General features: G+C 38.0%; 1 protein-coding gene across 1 annotated transcript; it reads left to right on the top strand.

Annotated features, from left to right (window-relative positions):
• The first annotated feature begins 10,444 nt into the window (after positions 1–10,444).
• Positions 10,445–11,585, top strand: LOC107820624 (ethylene-responsive transcription factor ERF109). Its single transcript, XM_016646939.2, has one exon. The coding sequence runs from the start codon at positions 10,490–10,492 to the stop codon at positions 11,345–11,347; it is 858 nt and encodes a 285-aa protein (XP_016502425.2). The 5' UTR covers positions 10,445–10,489; the 3' UTR covers positions 11,348–11,585.
• Positions 11,586–15,791: the final 4,206 nt, after the last annotated feature.

Raw genomic sequence — 15,791 nt, 5'->3', positions numbered from 1 at the left:
ATATCATCCGAGAGATTGTTCACCTGCATGGTGTCCCACTTTCCATCATTTCAGATAGAGGCACTCAGTTTACATTGCAGTTTTGGAGGGCCGTGCAGCGAGAGTTGGGTACTCAGGATGATTTGAGCACAACCTTTCACCCTCAGACGGACAGACAGTCTGAGCGCACTATCCAGATATTGGAGGACATGTTACGCGCTTGTGTCATTGACTTTGGTGGTTCATGGGACCAGTTTTTGCCGCTCGCGGAATTTGCATATAATAACAGTTATCAGTCGAGCATTCAGATGGATCCGTATGAGGCTTTATATGGGAGGAGGTGTAGATCTCCAGTAGGATGGTTCGAGCCGGGTGAGGCTAGGCTCTTGGGTACAGACTTGGTCTAGGATGCATTAGACAAGGTGAAATTGATTCAGGAGCGGCTTCGTACGGTGCAGTCTAGGCAGAAGAGCTATGTTGTCTGTGATGTGTCTTTCATGGTTGGGGAGAAGGTGTTGCTGAAGGTATCACCCATGAAGGGTGTTATGAGGTTTGGGAAGAGGGGCAAGTTGAGCCCCCGGTTCATTGGGCCTTTTGAGGTGCTTCAGAGGACAGGGGAGGTGGCTTACAAGCTTGCCTTGCCACCCAGCTTGTCGAGTGTACATCCTGTGTTTCATGTTTCTATACTCCGGAAGTATATTGGAGATTCGTCCCATGTTTTGGATTTCAGCACGATTCAGTTGGATGGTGATATGACTTATGATGTGGAGCCGGTGGCCATTTTGGATCGGCAGGTTCGGAAGTTAAGGTCAAAGGATATAGCTTCAGTGAAGGTACAGTGGAGAGGTCAGCCTGTAGAGGAGGTCACCTGGGAGACCGAGCGGGAGATGCGGAGCATATATCCACATCTATTTGAGACTCTAGGTATGTTACTAGACTCGTTCGAGAACGAATATATGGACTTGCCTTAGTTACTATAATGACCCGGCTGGTCGTTTCGAGAGTTATAGCCCCGTTTCCCCCATTTTTGCTTCTTCTGTGTTTTTCAATTATATTATGATATATCGGGTTAGTTGGTTCGGGTCCGGAGTGGTTTCGGAGTGAATTGAGACACTTAGTCTTTTTATTATAAGCTTAAGTTGGAAAAGTCAACCGGATGTTGACTTATGTGTAAACGATATCGGATTTGAATTTTGATGGTTCTGTTAGCCCCATTAGGTGATTTTTGACTTAGGAGCTCATTCGGAATGTGATTTAGAGGTCCGTAGTGAAATTTGTCTTGAATTGGCAAAAATTGAAAATTTGGCGATTTTGGTCAGCAGGGGAAAATTTGATATCGAGGTCGGAATGAATATCCGGAAGTTGGAGTAGGTTTGTGGTGTCATTTTTGACGTATGTGTTTGAGGTCATTCAGACGTGGTTTGATAGGTTTCGACGTCGTTTGCGGAATTTGAAAGCTTAGGAGTGCTTAGGCTTGAATCCGAGGGTAATTTGGTATTTTGATGTTGTTTTGAGTGATTCGAAGGTTCGACTAAGTTTGCATGGGGTTATATGACTTGTTGGCATGTTTGGTTGAGGTCCTGAGGGGCATCAAGTGTGTTTCAGATGCTTAACAGTTGAGTTTTAGACTTATGAGATTGCTGAAGACTTGTGATATCTGGTAGTTTCGCACCTGCGGTGGGGAGGCTGCAGGTGCGTACTTGCACGTGCGGAGGAAGGAGCGCAAAAGCAGGAGTTGAGGAGATGGCCGGGGGTCGCAGGTGCGAGGGTGTTTTCGCATCTGCGAGCCCATAGATGCGCCTGAAGCTCCGCAAATGCGAAAAATGAGTTGGAGGGGAGGATCGCAGAAGCGAACTTTTGTCCGCATGTGCGCACACGCAGGCGCGACCACTTGCTCGCAGATGCGGACCCAGCCCTTTTAGTCATTCCCAGCGGCGTCGCAGATGCGACTGAAGGTCCGCAAGAGCGGAAGAACTGGACAGAAAAGTGGAATTTCAAGGGTTTGATTCCCATTTCGATTTTGGGACTTTGAGAGCTCGGTGTGAGGCAAATTTTCGAGGTTTCTTCAAGAAGATTGTTGGGGCAAGTGATTCTAACTCGGATTGGACTATATTCCATGAATCTATTGCTATTTGCATCATCTAATTAGAGATTTGAGTTGTAAATTTGGGGGGAAATGGTAGAAACTTCATGGAATTAAATTTAGACTTTTGGAAGGTGATTTAAGGTTGGATTCGAGTAGTTCTTGTATGGTTGGGCTCGTGAGTGGATGGGTATTCATATTTTGTGATTTTTGTCGGATTTCGAGATGTGGGCCCGAGGGCCGATTTGAGTCGATTTCGGATTTTGGGCTATATTTTAGTAGTTTTTTGTGGAATTGATCCCTTTAGCCTTTATTGATTGTGTTGTATTAGTTGTGGCTAGGTTCGGGACGTTTGGAGGCCAATAAGAGAGGCAAAGGCATCGCGGAGTAGGATTTTGCTCGGATTGAGGTAAGTAACAGTCTTAAATCTGGTTTTGAGGGTATGAAACCCCGAGAATTTGTATAATGTGATATTTGAAGGTGACGTACATGCTAGGTGACGGGCGTGCGAGCATGCACTGTGAGAGATTGTGACTTGGTCCGTCCCGTGAGACTGTAAAGTCGAATAGCCATTGTTATTACTTGATTTTCTTTGTCTTTGAGCAATTGACTGCCTTTCATATTAGAAACCATGCTTAGGCCATATGATATCACTATTGGGACTCGCAGCGGTCGTATACTTGTTGAACTGACTAGCATAAAGTAAGAAAACAACATGATAGCTACCACGAAATAGGAGTGGTGTCTCACCATATACCTTAGGAAGAGAGTCATCCTAGCCCTGACCGCATGCCACATATCATACCTCATCCTGAAACATGTAAAGTAAGTGGGGCCCTAGAGGGGGGACCTAAGGGCTGAGTACACCACATCGGTATTCAATAGGTGTCATAGATTCTCTCTAACTTAAGTTTTGGGACAAACTTTATAAAAATAATGCATCAACATTTGATATAAAATGATAAGAAATTTTATCTAGTCATGATCCTTGTCATTTTAAATAAAAGACAAGTAAAACATAACCCACAATATATACTTTTAAAGCATTTATATCAACCCAAGATTTTGGATAAAATCATACAAAATCATTCCATTTGCTTTAAGTCATCGAAATCACTTTCGGCTATAAAGCATAGCGTGAGTCTAAATCTACCCGGACATAATCAGGAATTCTAGCATACGCACGGGTACTCGTCACCTTATACGTGCATAGCTCCTATAACATATAGCACATAATAAATATAACAGCTACGGAGTAAATTCTCCCTCACAAGGTTAGACAAGAGACGTACCTCGGTCCGAAATTCGATAATCAGCTCAAACGTCTCTCTAACTCCTCAAACTGATGCCAAACGATCCGAAACTAATCAAACAACGTTCAAACCAATCAAAATATACTCCAATACTCATAATTTAACAATTGTGTAATAATTTCCAATTCCGCTTAAAAAGTCAACAAGGTCAACGGCCGGGCCCACGTGCCCAGATTTCAAATATTATCGAAAATGAGTATTACCCTTAACTTATATAGTATATATCCAGAAAATCATCGAATTTTATCCACGAATTGACCTCCAAATCAAGAAATTTTCATTTCTCAACTTTGGGGCTAAAAATCTCAATTTCTACATTTCAAACACAGATAAAAATAATAATCAACAAAAATAATCATGGAAAAATATTAAGATATACTCAAAATACTAAAATTCTCGATTTAAAACACTGTCGAGATGATTTTTGTTCATCGCCTTCGCGGGAGACCTTCGTGTTTGCGAAGAGCAATTTTTCGCGTTGAGTAGTCAACCCAGAAATCCTTCTTCGCATTCACAAAACCTCTCTCGCATTCGCGAAGAACAAAAGTTCGCACTAGAAACCAGCAATCGTTTCTGACACGGAAATGGGTATAACTTTCTCATACGACCTCAGAATTCGACGATTCTTGTTGTTATGATTCTGTAATTACGATACAGATCTAATGATTCAATCTAAATCATAAATCAAAAGTTGTTTTCTCAATATAGTACCCTTTATGCCAAAGAAACAATGCTGAAACATCAAATAAGAGCGCGACACAACCCAAACACATCCGAAACACACCCGAGGCGTCCGGGACCCCACCCAATCACACAAACCGGTCTCAAAATATAACACGAACCTACTCGAGGGCTCAAATCATACCAAACAATATCAAAACCATGAATCGCACATCAGTTCAAGCCTAATAAACTAATGAACTTTTAAACTTCTAAAACGCATGCCGAACCATACCAAATCAACCCAGAATGACCTCAAATTTTGCATGCAAATCCCAAATGACACAATGGACCTATACCAACTCCCAAAACCATAATCCGTATCCGATATCAATAAAGTCAACTCTCGGTCAAACCTATCAACCTTCTAAATCTTCAATCTTCCAACTTTTGCCAAAAAGTATCAAATCAACCTACGGACTTTCAAATCCAAATTCGGACATATGCCTAAGTCCAAAATCATCATCCGGACCTAACAGAATCATCAAAACTCTTATCTGAGGTCGTTTGCCCAAAAGTCAAACCATGGTCAACTCTTCCAACTTAAAGCTTCCGAATTGAGAATTATTCTTCCAAACCAACTCTGATCTTCCCGAAAATTTAATCTGACTACACATGCAAGTCATAATACGTGAAGTGAAGCTACTCAAAGTCTCATACCGTTGAACAATACGCTAGAGCTCAAAACGACCGGTCGGGTCGTTACAACAAGCTTTCATCCTAAGATAATTTTGGTAAAAAGATACTAATCCTAAACTAACATTAATTGGTGATTTTTTATTCGGTTATGGTAAAAGAATACTAAACCTAAAGTAACATTAACTCTAGAAAACTAAAGATTAGACTTGTATCCTACGATAATTATGATAGGAGTTAAAGAATACTAAGCCTAATAATGTTAATTGCTTATTTTTATTTGGTTTTGGTTTTAAAATTTAAGAAAACCAAAAAAAATCTCCTAAACCTAACAGGAGAAATTTAATACTCGTAAATGTAAATGGAGTTGACAGTGAACGAATTGTCCGTGTGAATTGGAATTGAAAAATCAAAGCTTTATATAGTAGGAAAATTATTAAATTATTATTTTTAAATAGTAGAAAATTAATTAAATGATTATTCTTAAATAGTAGGAAAAATAATCAAGTGACTGATAGACGAACGACATTTCGCTAAGGACTTTCGTGCTTTTAATATAGTATAGATAGATATAGATTAGTAAACTACCATTTGATGCTACTTCGGAGTTGATTTTAAATCTTAACAAGTGCTGTCCTATTTTTTCCCATTCAGACCATCAGTTTTTAACACTTTCTACCCAACTAAATACAATTAATCTATTCAAAGGCGAGGAAATTAGAAGATAATTTGGTCCGGTTAGGCTCAACTCAAATGGCGAGGAAAGCAATGTGACTAAATCTAATGCCGTAGTCTTCCACTCAGGCCAGTGTCAATTGTCAAATACGAGTGTAATCCAATTTCTTTATTTATATTTCTTTCACTACTTGTGAGTTATTTTGAAACTATTCTCCAACTTCAATTTGCTTGTTATTCACATATGTTTATCGTACTCATTGCTTTTCTCTGAATAATTCAATACTTGTGACCTAAGATTAGATGCCAAATTTTGGGTCACATAAATGAGGGCAAGAGAAATTGCTTGTCGATCGACTATTCTTTTTTTGCTTTATAAATTGCATAGATGAGTCATGAGGATAACTACTTAGTGCTACTTATTTCAGAAAGGAATGAAATGAAATTTGATAAGAAAAACTGCATACCGACCTTTGTTTTGAAAGGGAACTATCATGTTTTGAATGAAGTGAACTTTTGAGTCAAAAGGAAACTAATCATTGTTTGAAAAGAAATACAAATAGAGTTCGACACTTAAGAATTTAAAAGGTAGATATCGACCCACATTTATCCATATCTTGGTTTATCTAATCTTTTGCACTACGTCACCTCTGTACAAATCTGTATATTAAAAACATTTTTCCTCTGTACAAATATCTCTTCAAATTAAAGAGTATTAACATAGGACGGAAATTAAAGATAAAGAGCTTGTTTATCATATGGGACGTGACATATTCAATGGAGAGAAATATATGATATTTCATTCTTTTCAGCGGGATAACATTGAATTTGATTTCAATTAGCTATGAATACCTTCTTATTGTTATCTCATCTGCTTTTCTTTTTTCTTTCTTAATGCTAATGATAATTATTTCACGTACTTTCTTCCTTGTGTATGTACGTCTTGTTAGAATATTATTTGAATTGAGTGAATACCTAAAAAGTGATATCAATACAAAGCTAAACCCAAAATAACTTTTTGTTTCGAGTTGAAGAATGATTCCTAGCAGTCTAGCACTCTCATATCTAACTCATGCTATGATTAAAGGGGAATCTTCTCTTTGATTGCCGACCTAAGGTGCACCACACTATATTAATTAAGACTTATTACCTAAACACCTAGTGTGTGTAATATATGAAAATGAAAGCTTAAAAATCTCACGTTGGGTTGGATCCCACAAAATGACAACCTTATGATTCCATGAAAAGTCTAATCGAAGTGAAATCCTAAAAAATAGTTTTAGCTCATTCATTCCACATTTAAGTACTCCTATCATTTTATGCTATCTCCTTCCTTTTTCTCATTAGCACGAGTTAATATGTTCTACTTTTTAACCTCAAAGCAATAGAATTCTTTAAAAGTTCATTGAGAATATGAGAGAAGTATTCGTTTTGTCTCAAGATATTATCTTTCTTTGCTTTTGAGAAATAAGGATGCTAAATCTTGACACGTTAATGTTAGAACTCGTTTTTTAATATGAAAAAGGTCCAAACTTACGCCTGAATTATATGAAATGGTCTAACTTGCCCTCCATCAATAGTTGGGGTTAATGATGTCGTTGTTGTTACCAAATTGAGCCAGACTTGCCCTTATTGGCTAACAAGTGAAGCTTTGAAACTAAATAGTTTTCGTTAATAGTCAGATCGTTTTGCATAGTTTGGGGATAAATTAGACCTTTGTCCTCTTTTATACATTTAATATTTAGCATTAAAAAGCTTAATTTTTGTACTATCAGTATAATTTAATTAGTCACAGAAGATTTCACTCTATTTTTCAAGATGGATATTAGAATGCAAATTTCATGTATGATTGGCCGAGTTCCTAAAATAGCATGAAGGAGCATTAGGGATGAGTTTCGACGATCAAATCAACAATGTTCATTTTGAGTTATTGCCCTATGTTAGTATATCTGCTAAGTGAAACAATTTGATTTCTTAATTTGGGTAATCGCCTCAGATCGTCTTATTCATTTTGTTAATGATGAATTTGCCTACTATATGATGAGACATTATTGGAATATTATGGTGGTTTGCACTTTAGCCAGATGTTGCAAATGTAGAGGACTAGAGGTGGTTTTAGGAGTGGCCTTCTCGAAGGAAGTACGGCTCTATGACTTATTACAAATTTAATTTTTATTATTATTCCTTTTCTCAAGAAAACGATCGCCAAAATTTATATTTTCCGTCTCATACGATGTGAACTATTTTAATTGCGGCACGAAGTTAAGGAAATTAAAAAAACTTTTAACGTACAAAATCAAATATATGCAAAGTAATATAAATATCCTTTTAAATAAGTGATGGTAAATAAGAAAATAAGTGGTGATAAAGGTAGGGCTGTTCAAAACCGAACAGAAACCGTTAACTGAACTGAACCGAACCGAACCGATGACTTATTGGCTTATTGGTATCGGACTATCGGGGTAATGGATGGTGAACAGATTGCGGTTTTATAATTAACGGCTTAACGGTTTGGGGCAGATTACTCAATTTTCTTATCGGGTAAACCGTTAACCCGTTAAGAATTTGTATATTTATACTTTTATCCCTATGTATATAAAGTACTATTGAAATCCTAAATGGCTAAATCCCTAATATCTTTTTTCTAATTCTCAATTGTCTGCAGCCACCAGAGGCATATAAGTCGTCAGTCCCGTCTCTCTCTTGAACTGAGAACTGAGATGTCGAAAAATCGAAATCTCAATGATTAATACGTGCATGTCTGTATGAGTAGTCTTGATGGTATTAAAATTCTTGTTAATACGTGTATGACAGTATGAGTAGTCTTGAAGAGTCTTCAATAAAAAAATACTGTTTGGTTAGATCTTAGATGGTATTAAAAATTTTGTATTGATTTGAAACTGTTTGGTATTGATTGAATGATTGTTCAAAAATATTCTATTTGGTTTAGCCGATAAACCGTCCGATAACCGCCCAATAATTATTAATCCGATACCAATTTGTCACGCCCCAAACCTAGGGGGCGTGGCTGGCACCCGGAGCCCTACTGACACGGGCGAACCACTCTGTAACTCATGATCGTTCGACCAAAACTAGAATATGCATAGGTCGAGTTGACTGAACTCATTCTTTTTGTAACTATCATGGGCCAACATGGCCACAACTCATAATGTACAACTTTAAGTAGGCAAACACTGTATCAGCAAACCATCGTACTTAAAACATAAATACATATGGCCGTCAAGGCCTCTGACATACTGTACATAATGAACCTGTGTCTACAAAGCCTCTAAGATTATTCGACATCAAAACATGGTCGGGACAGAGACCCGACCTACCCATAAGTGTATAGCAAAACTCTGACACGATGACTTATAGACTCGGCTGCACTCCGAATGAAGTAAAGTCTTACCGATCTTTCGTTGAATGCTAACATCGTCTACTATGAGGGCTCGTCAAACTGATTATCTATACCTGCAGGCATGAATGCAGCGTCCACAACAAAAGGACGTCAGTACGAATAATGTACTGAGTATGTAAGGCATGTAAATCAGTGTATAAAGGACATAAAAGAAACGTGGAATAAAGGACTCAACCTGTAAGTCTGGATAGCTTTGTAAATCATGAAATATTTATAATGTCATGCATATGTGTATAAATGTCAAACTTCGGCGATACTCAATTTTTTCGATTCGTTTACCCCCTGACCTTGATAACACTTACTTATCACTTGATATAAATATCATAAGCACTTATAACCTCAAAAATAGTCTTGTCATTGAACTTATGTCAATTATCTTATGACAAATCCAACGTAGAAAAGTACGGGATGTAACACAATCCGCGTGTTGTCTTATTGGATGGCTAGCGGATTATTACATTTATAATTCGATAACTGTTAAGCCGAACTGTTAAGCGTAATTATCCGTCCGATAAGCATCTCTAGATAAAGGTTCAATCTTTCTTTTCATTTTAAATGAGTAATAGCGAGAGTTCCAATAAGTTATATCATTAAAAGGTAAATTGGGAATGTTAAAACTAAATAACTTTTGAAAAGAGAAATATATCATTCTGTTTAAACCAAACTAAAAAGAAAATTGTGCCGCATTAAATGACATAGAAGAAGTAGGACAAAATATCGGCAAATAAAGTATAGACATTTTTTATAGAGACATTTTCTTCTAAATCAAATTATAACTAGTTGTAGGAGATTATTTCTGCTCTCCTTCTTCCTCTCCTCAATGCCCAAGTGAAAAAAAAAGAGGAAAGACAATCTTGGTTTGGTTTTTCACTCAATGTTAAGTACCTACACAATTGGGATTCGACTAATACGAATCCGTGCCTAAGACCCATTAAAAACGGAAGCACCTTCAACTAAAAAAACGATTACACTCAATGCTTAAATTTGAGACCTCTAATTAAAAACATAACAAATTTATTTATCTCACTACAATTTTGATGGCAAGGAAAAGATTATACTACTATATTTAAGTGGTTAATGGGATTCCAAAAATAGTGGGGGACAGGATTTCTGTTAAGGGGGTTCAAAAAAGAAAAAAGTTAAAAAATTAAAATAAATTTTGGCTAGTGAGAATTGAGGCAGTGATCTCACAAAGGTTTTGAATCCCCCTTAACAAATAAGGTATGTTTTTGCGTTGTGTCAAAGAAATTCAAAATATAATATATAAAGAGATAAAATACAAATTTTATATTATATATATAGTATAATTTTTTAGCGAAAGGGTATTCGGATGACGCCTTCCTCCCAAATCCGCCCTGCCCAAAAGCATCTTTTGCCCCGAAGCATAACCGTCGAGGCGGTCCAGGCCTCAACCCACAAAAAAGTAACGTGTGAACGGGCCCCACCAGATCAAGTCATCAATTACATCACCTGAAAAACTCCCAATAGAATCACTTATTACTATGCCAGCTAAGCTCAAAATTCTACCCCGTGTTTTAAAAGTGTATGAGCTGTCCCTCCACGTAGGATCTTCCCGCGTATATAAATAACTCCCCCCTTTGACCTCTCTCTGTATTTCAGAACTCAAGTCAAAAATAATTCTAAGTTTCAAAATTTTCAACCATGCAAAGGTCAAATAAGAGATTTAGAGAAGACGGAACGTCGAATTCAGTCCAAAATAACCAACAATTTCCACGGCTTACAGGAGAAGAAGAGTATTCTGTTATGGTTTCAGCTTTGAAAAATGTCATCAATGGTAATATTCCCATAGAAAATACTCAACACTTCAACTTATTTTCGCCTTTTCAATATTCAACTGCCACTTCTACTGCCACGACTGTCACCGCATATTCTTCGCCTTCGAACAGCATGTCTACAATTGAACAAGGAAATGTGGTGTCACCTATTTTAGGTGTCCCAGCAGAACAAGAACCCTGTCCATTTTGCAGAATCAAAGGTTGTTTAGGCTGCGACATTTTCGGAACCACGTCTTCTGCTGCTGTTAATTTTGCAGAATCAAAGGTTGTCGCTGCTGATGATAATAAGAAGAAGAGTACTACAATTTCAATAGCAAAGAAGAAGAAGAAGAATTACAGAGGAGTGAGACAGAGGCCATGGGGAAAATGGGCAGCGGAAATTCGGGATCCAAGAAAAGCTGCGCGTGTTTGGCTTGGAACTTTTAATACTGCAGAAGACGCAGCTAGAGCTTATGATAAAGCCGCCATCGAATTCAGGGGTCCAAGAGCAAAGCTAAATTTCTCATTTGCTGATTATACTGAGACTCAAGAACAACAGAGCACTTCATCTTCTTCACCTCAACAGTTGCCGGAGCCACAGTTGCAGCAAGGAAATAATGCAGAATTTGGAAATGAAATTTGGGATCAATTGATGGGGGATAATGAGATTCAAGATTGGTTGACGATGATGAATTTCAATGGTGATTCTTCTGATTCTACTGGCGGGAATGTTCACAGCGGTTAAGTTTCAGTTACTCCAAACAAACAAGAATTTTTATTTTTTTTTTAAATTATTCGTATAGTATTATTAATTAGGTGCTTTGCCTTCTTGTATTTTAACAAATTGGGCTCTTGCACATAAGGAAAAACTAGTAATTTTCTACTCATTTTCGGGTTGTGCCGTATGTAATTCGGCATATTAGTCGGGTGAAATGTAAAAATTATGAGGAATTAATGTGAATATAATTTTGTTTTTATAATTACTTCCCCTGTTTCAAGTCAGATGGAGCTTAGTACTATGGATTCAGTTGAATCCAATATATTTGATATGAGACATGAATATATAGAGACAAACTAATCAAATTTTAACTAGTTATTCCATTCGTTTCAATTTATGTGAACATATTTTCTTTTTAGTCAGTGCCAAAAAGAATGTTCAATTTCCCTATTTGAAAACAATAACATTTATGCAATGATTTATAGCCACACAAAATATATGTGTCTCATTTTACATCACAAGTTTAAAAGTTTATCTCTTTTTTTGAATTCTGTACTCAATCAAATGTGTTCACATAAATTGAAATGGAAGGAGTACAAAATTTTGAATCATAACTTTAAAAGTAAAATGCTTTAATACAAACTAATTAAGTTTAAATATTAAATTTGCTTTTTTCTAAAGTTTAAAAAATTGAAACGTGGGGTCAGATGAAACAGATACAAATCACCTGGTGATTTTGATGGCAAGCTAGAAAGTCACGGTGGCCCACAATACTTGGCAAAAAGATTTAAAAAAGATCATTTTTAATGTCGACTGAAAGAAACAACGTGCATAAATTAAAAATGTGGAAGCATATTTAACATGTGCTGATTTATGAAAAGAAATATGCCCACGAGGGGAAATAAGAGTGTTATCCAATCATTAGTTTATTATAGTACAACCAAGTTGGCAAAAAAGGGAAACAATCGACCTAGTCCAAATTCCAAAATAGACACACCAATTAATAACGTGCGTCAGTGGGAAGGACACAGCTGAGTCAGTTACTCGGTATTGTTGACGGCACTAACTTAATTTACGCGTACGGACCTGATATATTTGATACTCCCATTAACCTATTTGTGGTTCTTGTGCGGCGTAAATGTGTGCTTAAAAAAAGAGTGATATTTTTATATATAGCGCTCTTTTAAAGAGCGTTATATTTTAACGGAGTTTTGGCCGTTAGAGTATAACGTTTTTTAAAAAGCGATATATTATATAATGTCACTATAAACTGTGTTATAGTATAGCGCGGTATATAACCGCGCTATACTTGTTTTGTGGGCCCACCAATAAGTCTCATGCGTTTAACTGACATAACAATAATTCAAATGGGTATAGCGCTCTTTAAAAGAGCGCTATACCTAAAATAATTCAGCCCACCGAGCTAGGCATTGCCTTATTTAAAGGCGTTAGGATTTTACAAAAATCCATTCAAAAATATTCCTAACTCTCGTTCAAATTTTTCTTCTTGTTAAATTCTCAAGCATTTTTTCATAATGTCTGAAGAGCGAAAAGTAAGGGTTTCATTATACTGGGAGGGGGGGAAGGTTGTGGTGGCGAATAACTCTGTGAGCTATAGTTTATCTCCACAATGTCATGTTAAGTTGCCACTTACAATGGAGTACGATAGATTGGTATCGTTGTTATGTAATAAAATGAGTGTGAGAAAACGTTCGGTGAACCTTAAAGTAACCGGAAGATACCCGTATTCCGTCACTCCGCAAGGGGTTGCTTGTTACGCTGAGTTTAACATCGACGATGATAAAACTTTGAGGGATTTTTTTAGGACTCCGGATGAATACCGAGAATTTCTTGTGATAAAAATGTTGGAAATATACGTCAAGGTCGAAGATGTTCGCAATAATGAGGTTGCGCATAGTAGGGATAACCCTCAGTCATCGGGTGGTTATTCTGGAGTAGTTTTTGCCGGACAGGTTCCGGATGAAAGAGTTTGCCCTGATTTAAACTTATCACCACGGGCGAATGAGGGGCGAGGAAATAATTTCTCTCCTGCTTTACATAATCTACAAGACGAGTGGTAAACTTCAATTTTTCTTAGTGTTACGATGTATATTTTTGTTGTATTAAATTTGTATTAACACTCATATATTCCACAGGGGGTACCGGCCAGATATGACTTTTACAAGTTATGAACCCACGCCCAGTTGGAATATGCGTAGTTCTGGTGTGTTGGATCATGGTGGTCCATCCGGGAGTCATCATCAACAGGATAATTTCCATCAAGGAATGTCAATACGTTACGACTTGTAAGTGAAGTGATACAGCTATATGAAAAGTATTTATTAATTTTAGTAGCTTATTATTTTGTTGTTTGTGCAATGAAAACGAGCAAGTTGAACCACTTGTCCTCACTCAATTGCCCGAAGACGACATATTAAATCGGGATCTGGCAGATGCACAGAGTGAGGAAGAGAACAATGATTATGACAACAATGTCGATAATTCCGGAGACGACACACCCTTTCCTCGTGAGGATGGTGATGAGGAGGAAGAGAATGAAGGACCTGATTTGACGAAGGAGTATGCTCCACCCCTCGTTAGACCAAGAGTGTACGAGTCCAAAGTGCCATTTCATTCAAGGAAGATTCCCTACCTTGATAACTTACCAAGTATGCCGGATGTGGATGCTCTCACAAGGGATTTTGATGAAATTCGGACAGCAATGTGGGATGATTCTAGACCAACGGTGCTGGCAAAGGGCATGCTTTTTCCTGATAAAGCGTGCCTAAGCAAGGCGGCGAAAATGCACAACGTAAAAGAGTGTCGTGAGATGACGGTATGAGAGTCAACTCCGGAGGTATACAAGGTTGTCTGCCGCAGATGGTTTATGGGTTGTCATTGGATGCTGCATGCGAGCAAGAAGAAAACAGGTTTGTGGCAAGTGGGTAAATACCATTCCCACCCACATATGTGAAATGGACACATTCAATGGGAATCACTACAACTTGGATATTGACTTGATTTCTCTTGTCCTTATTCCACACCTTGAAGCGTCCATAAGGTATAAAATCAAAGAGTGCATTACATCAGTCCACCAGAAATATGGCCATACCATTACCAAAAGAAAGGCATTTCTCGGGCGCAAACGTACGTTTGAAATTGTTTATGGTGACTGGGATAAGTCATTTGCAGCTCTACCCAAGTACATGGCCGCACTGCAACACTTTAACCCCGGGACAGTTGTTGAATGGAAGCTTGAGCGAAGTCCGGAAAAACCAGAATATATATTCAATTACGTGTCCTGGGCATTTAAACCAGCAATTGATGGTTTTCTGCATTGCCGGCCGGTAATATCCATAGACGGCACTCATGTCTATGGAAAGTATGATATCAAGTGGTTGATATTCGTTGCAGTAGATGCTAATGGACAAATATTTCCTCTAGCTTTTGCTATTTGTGCCAATGAAAGCCAAGAGACGTGGACGCTGTTTTTGAACCATTTGAAAGAGCATACAGTCAAACAGCGTTCCGGCATTTGTCTAATATCGGCATGGTGGTATCTTAAGTTCTATAGAGAACTTGCCTGCATGGCAAGAACCTTATGCCTACCACCGTTACTGTGTGAGGTACTTTAAGGCCAATTTTCAGAAGGCACATCCCAACAAGGATCTGCATTATTTGATGTGGATGGCAGCAACAAACCACCAAGAGCATAAATTTTGGAGGCACATGGAATCTATCAGGCAGCAAGACGAGAGAGCCTATCATTGGTTGATGCGACATGAGCTTCACAAGTAGACTTTGCATGCAGATGGTGGAAGAAGATGGGGAATTCTGACTACAAACGTGTCAGCGTTTTTCAACGGGTTATTGAAGTCGGCAAGAGGATTACATGTCATTGCCATGGTGCGTATGTCGTCCAAGCAGATGGCGGAGAGGTTTGTTGAAAGGGCTGCAACTGCAACGTCATTGATGGTAAGGGGTGTCGAATTTATGCCACTGCCGATGAAGAGATTTGAGAAATGCAGGCGGCGAGCACATTGGCATTCATTTTTGTAGTATGATCACGACAGAAATATTTTTGAAGTTCGCACTGCTATCTATCAAAACCGGGGGAATAATGTACATACCATAAATGAATCTAGAAGGTTATGCTCTTGTGGGAAATGGTCCATCTACCACATGCCGTGCTCACATGCCATCGGGTGCTTTCAACATACAAGTTTAGGGCCAACCAACTACGTTGATAAACAATATAGTGTTGTTGCTTACTTAAACACCTATAGTGGGCAGTTGCAGCCAGTGGGTGCTGAGCATTATTGGCCACCGGAACCATTTAAAATGGTGTGTAACAAGGACTATTTGCGTCGAATACAGGTGCAGAAGAGAACATGTATACGGAACCAAATGGATGTTAGCGATACTGTTTATGCGCGCAAATGTAGTATATGCTCGCAAACAGGACACAACC

Source organism: Nicotiana tabacum, chromosome 19 (genome assembly GCF_000715075.1).
Source record: "Nicotiana tabacum cultivar K326 chromosome 19, ASM71507v2, whole genome shotgun sequence".
NCBI lineage: Eukaryota > Viridiplantae > Streptophyta > Magnoliopsida > Solanales > Solanaceae > Nicotiana > Nicotiana tabacum.
Note: the sequence above shows the minus strand (reverse complement) of the source record. Positions and strands in the feature narration are given on the sequence as shown.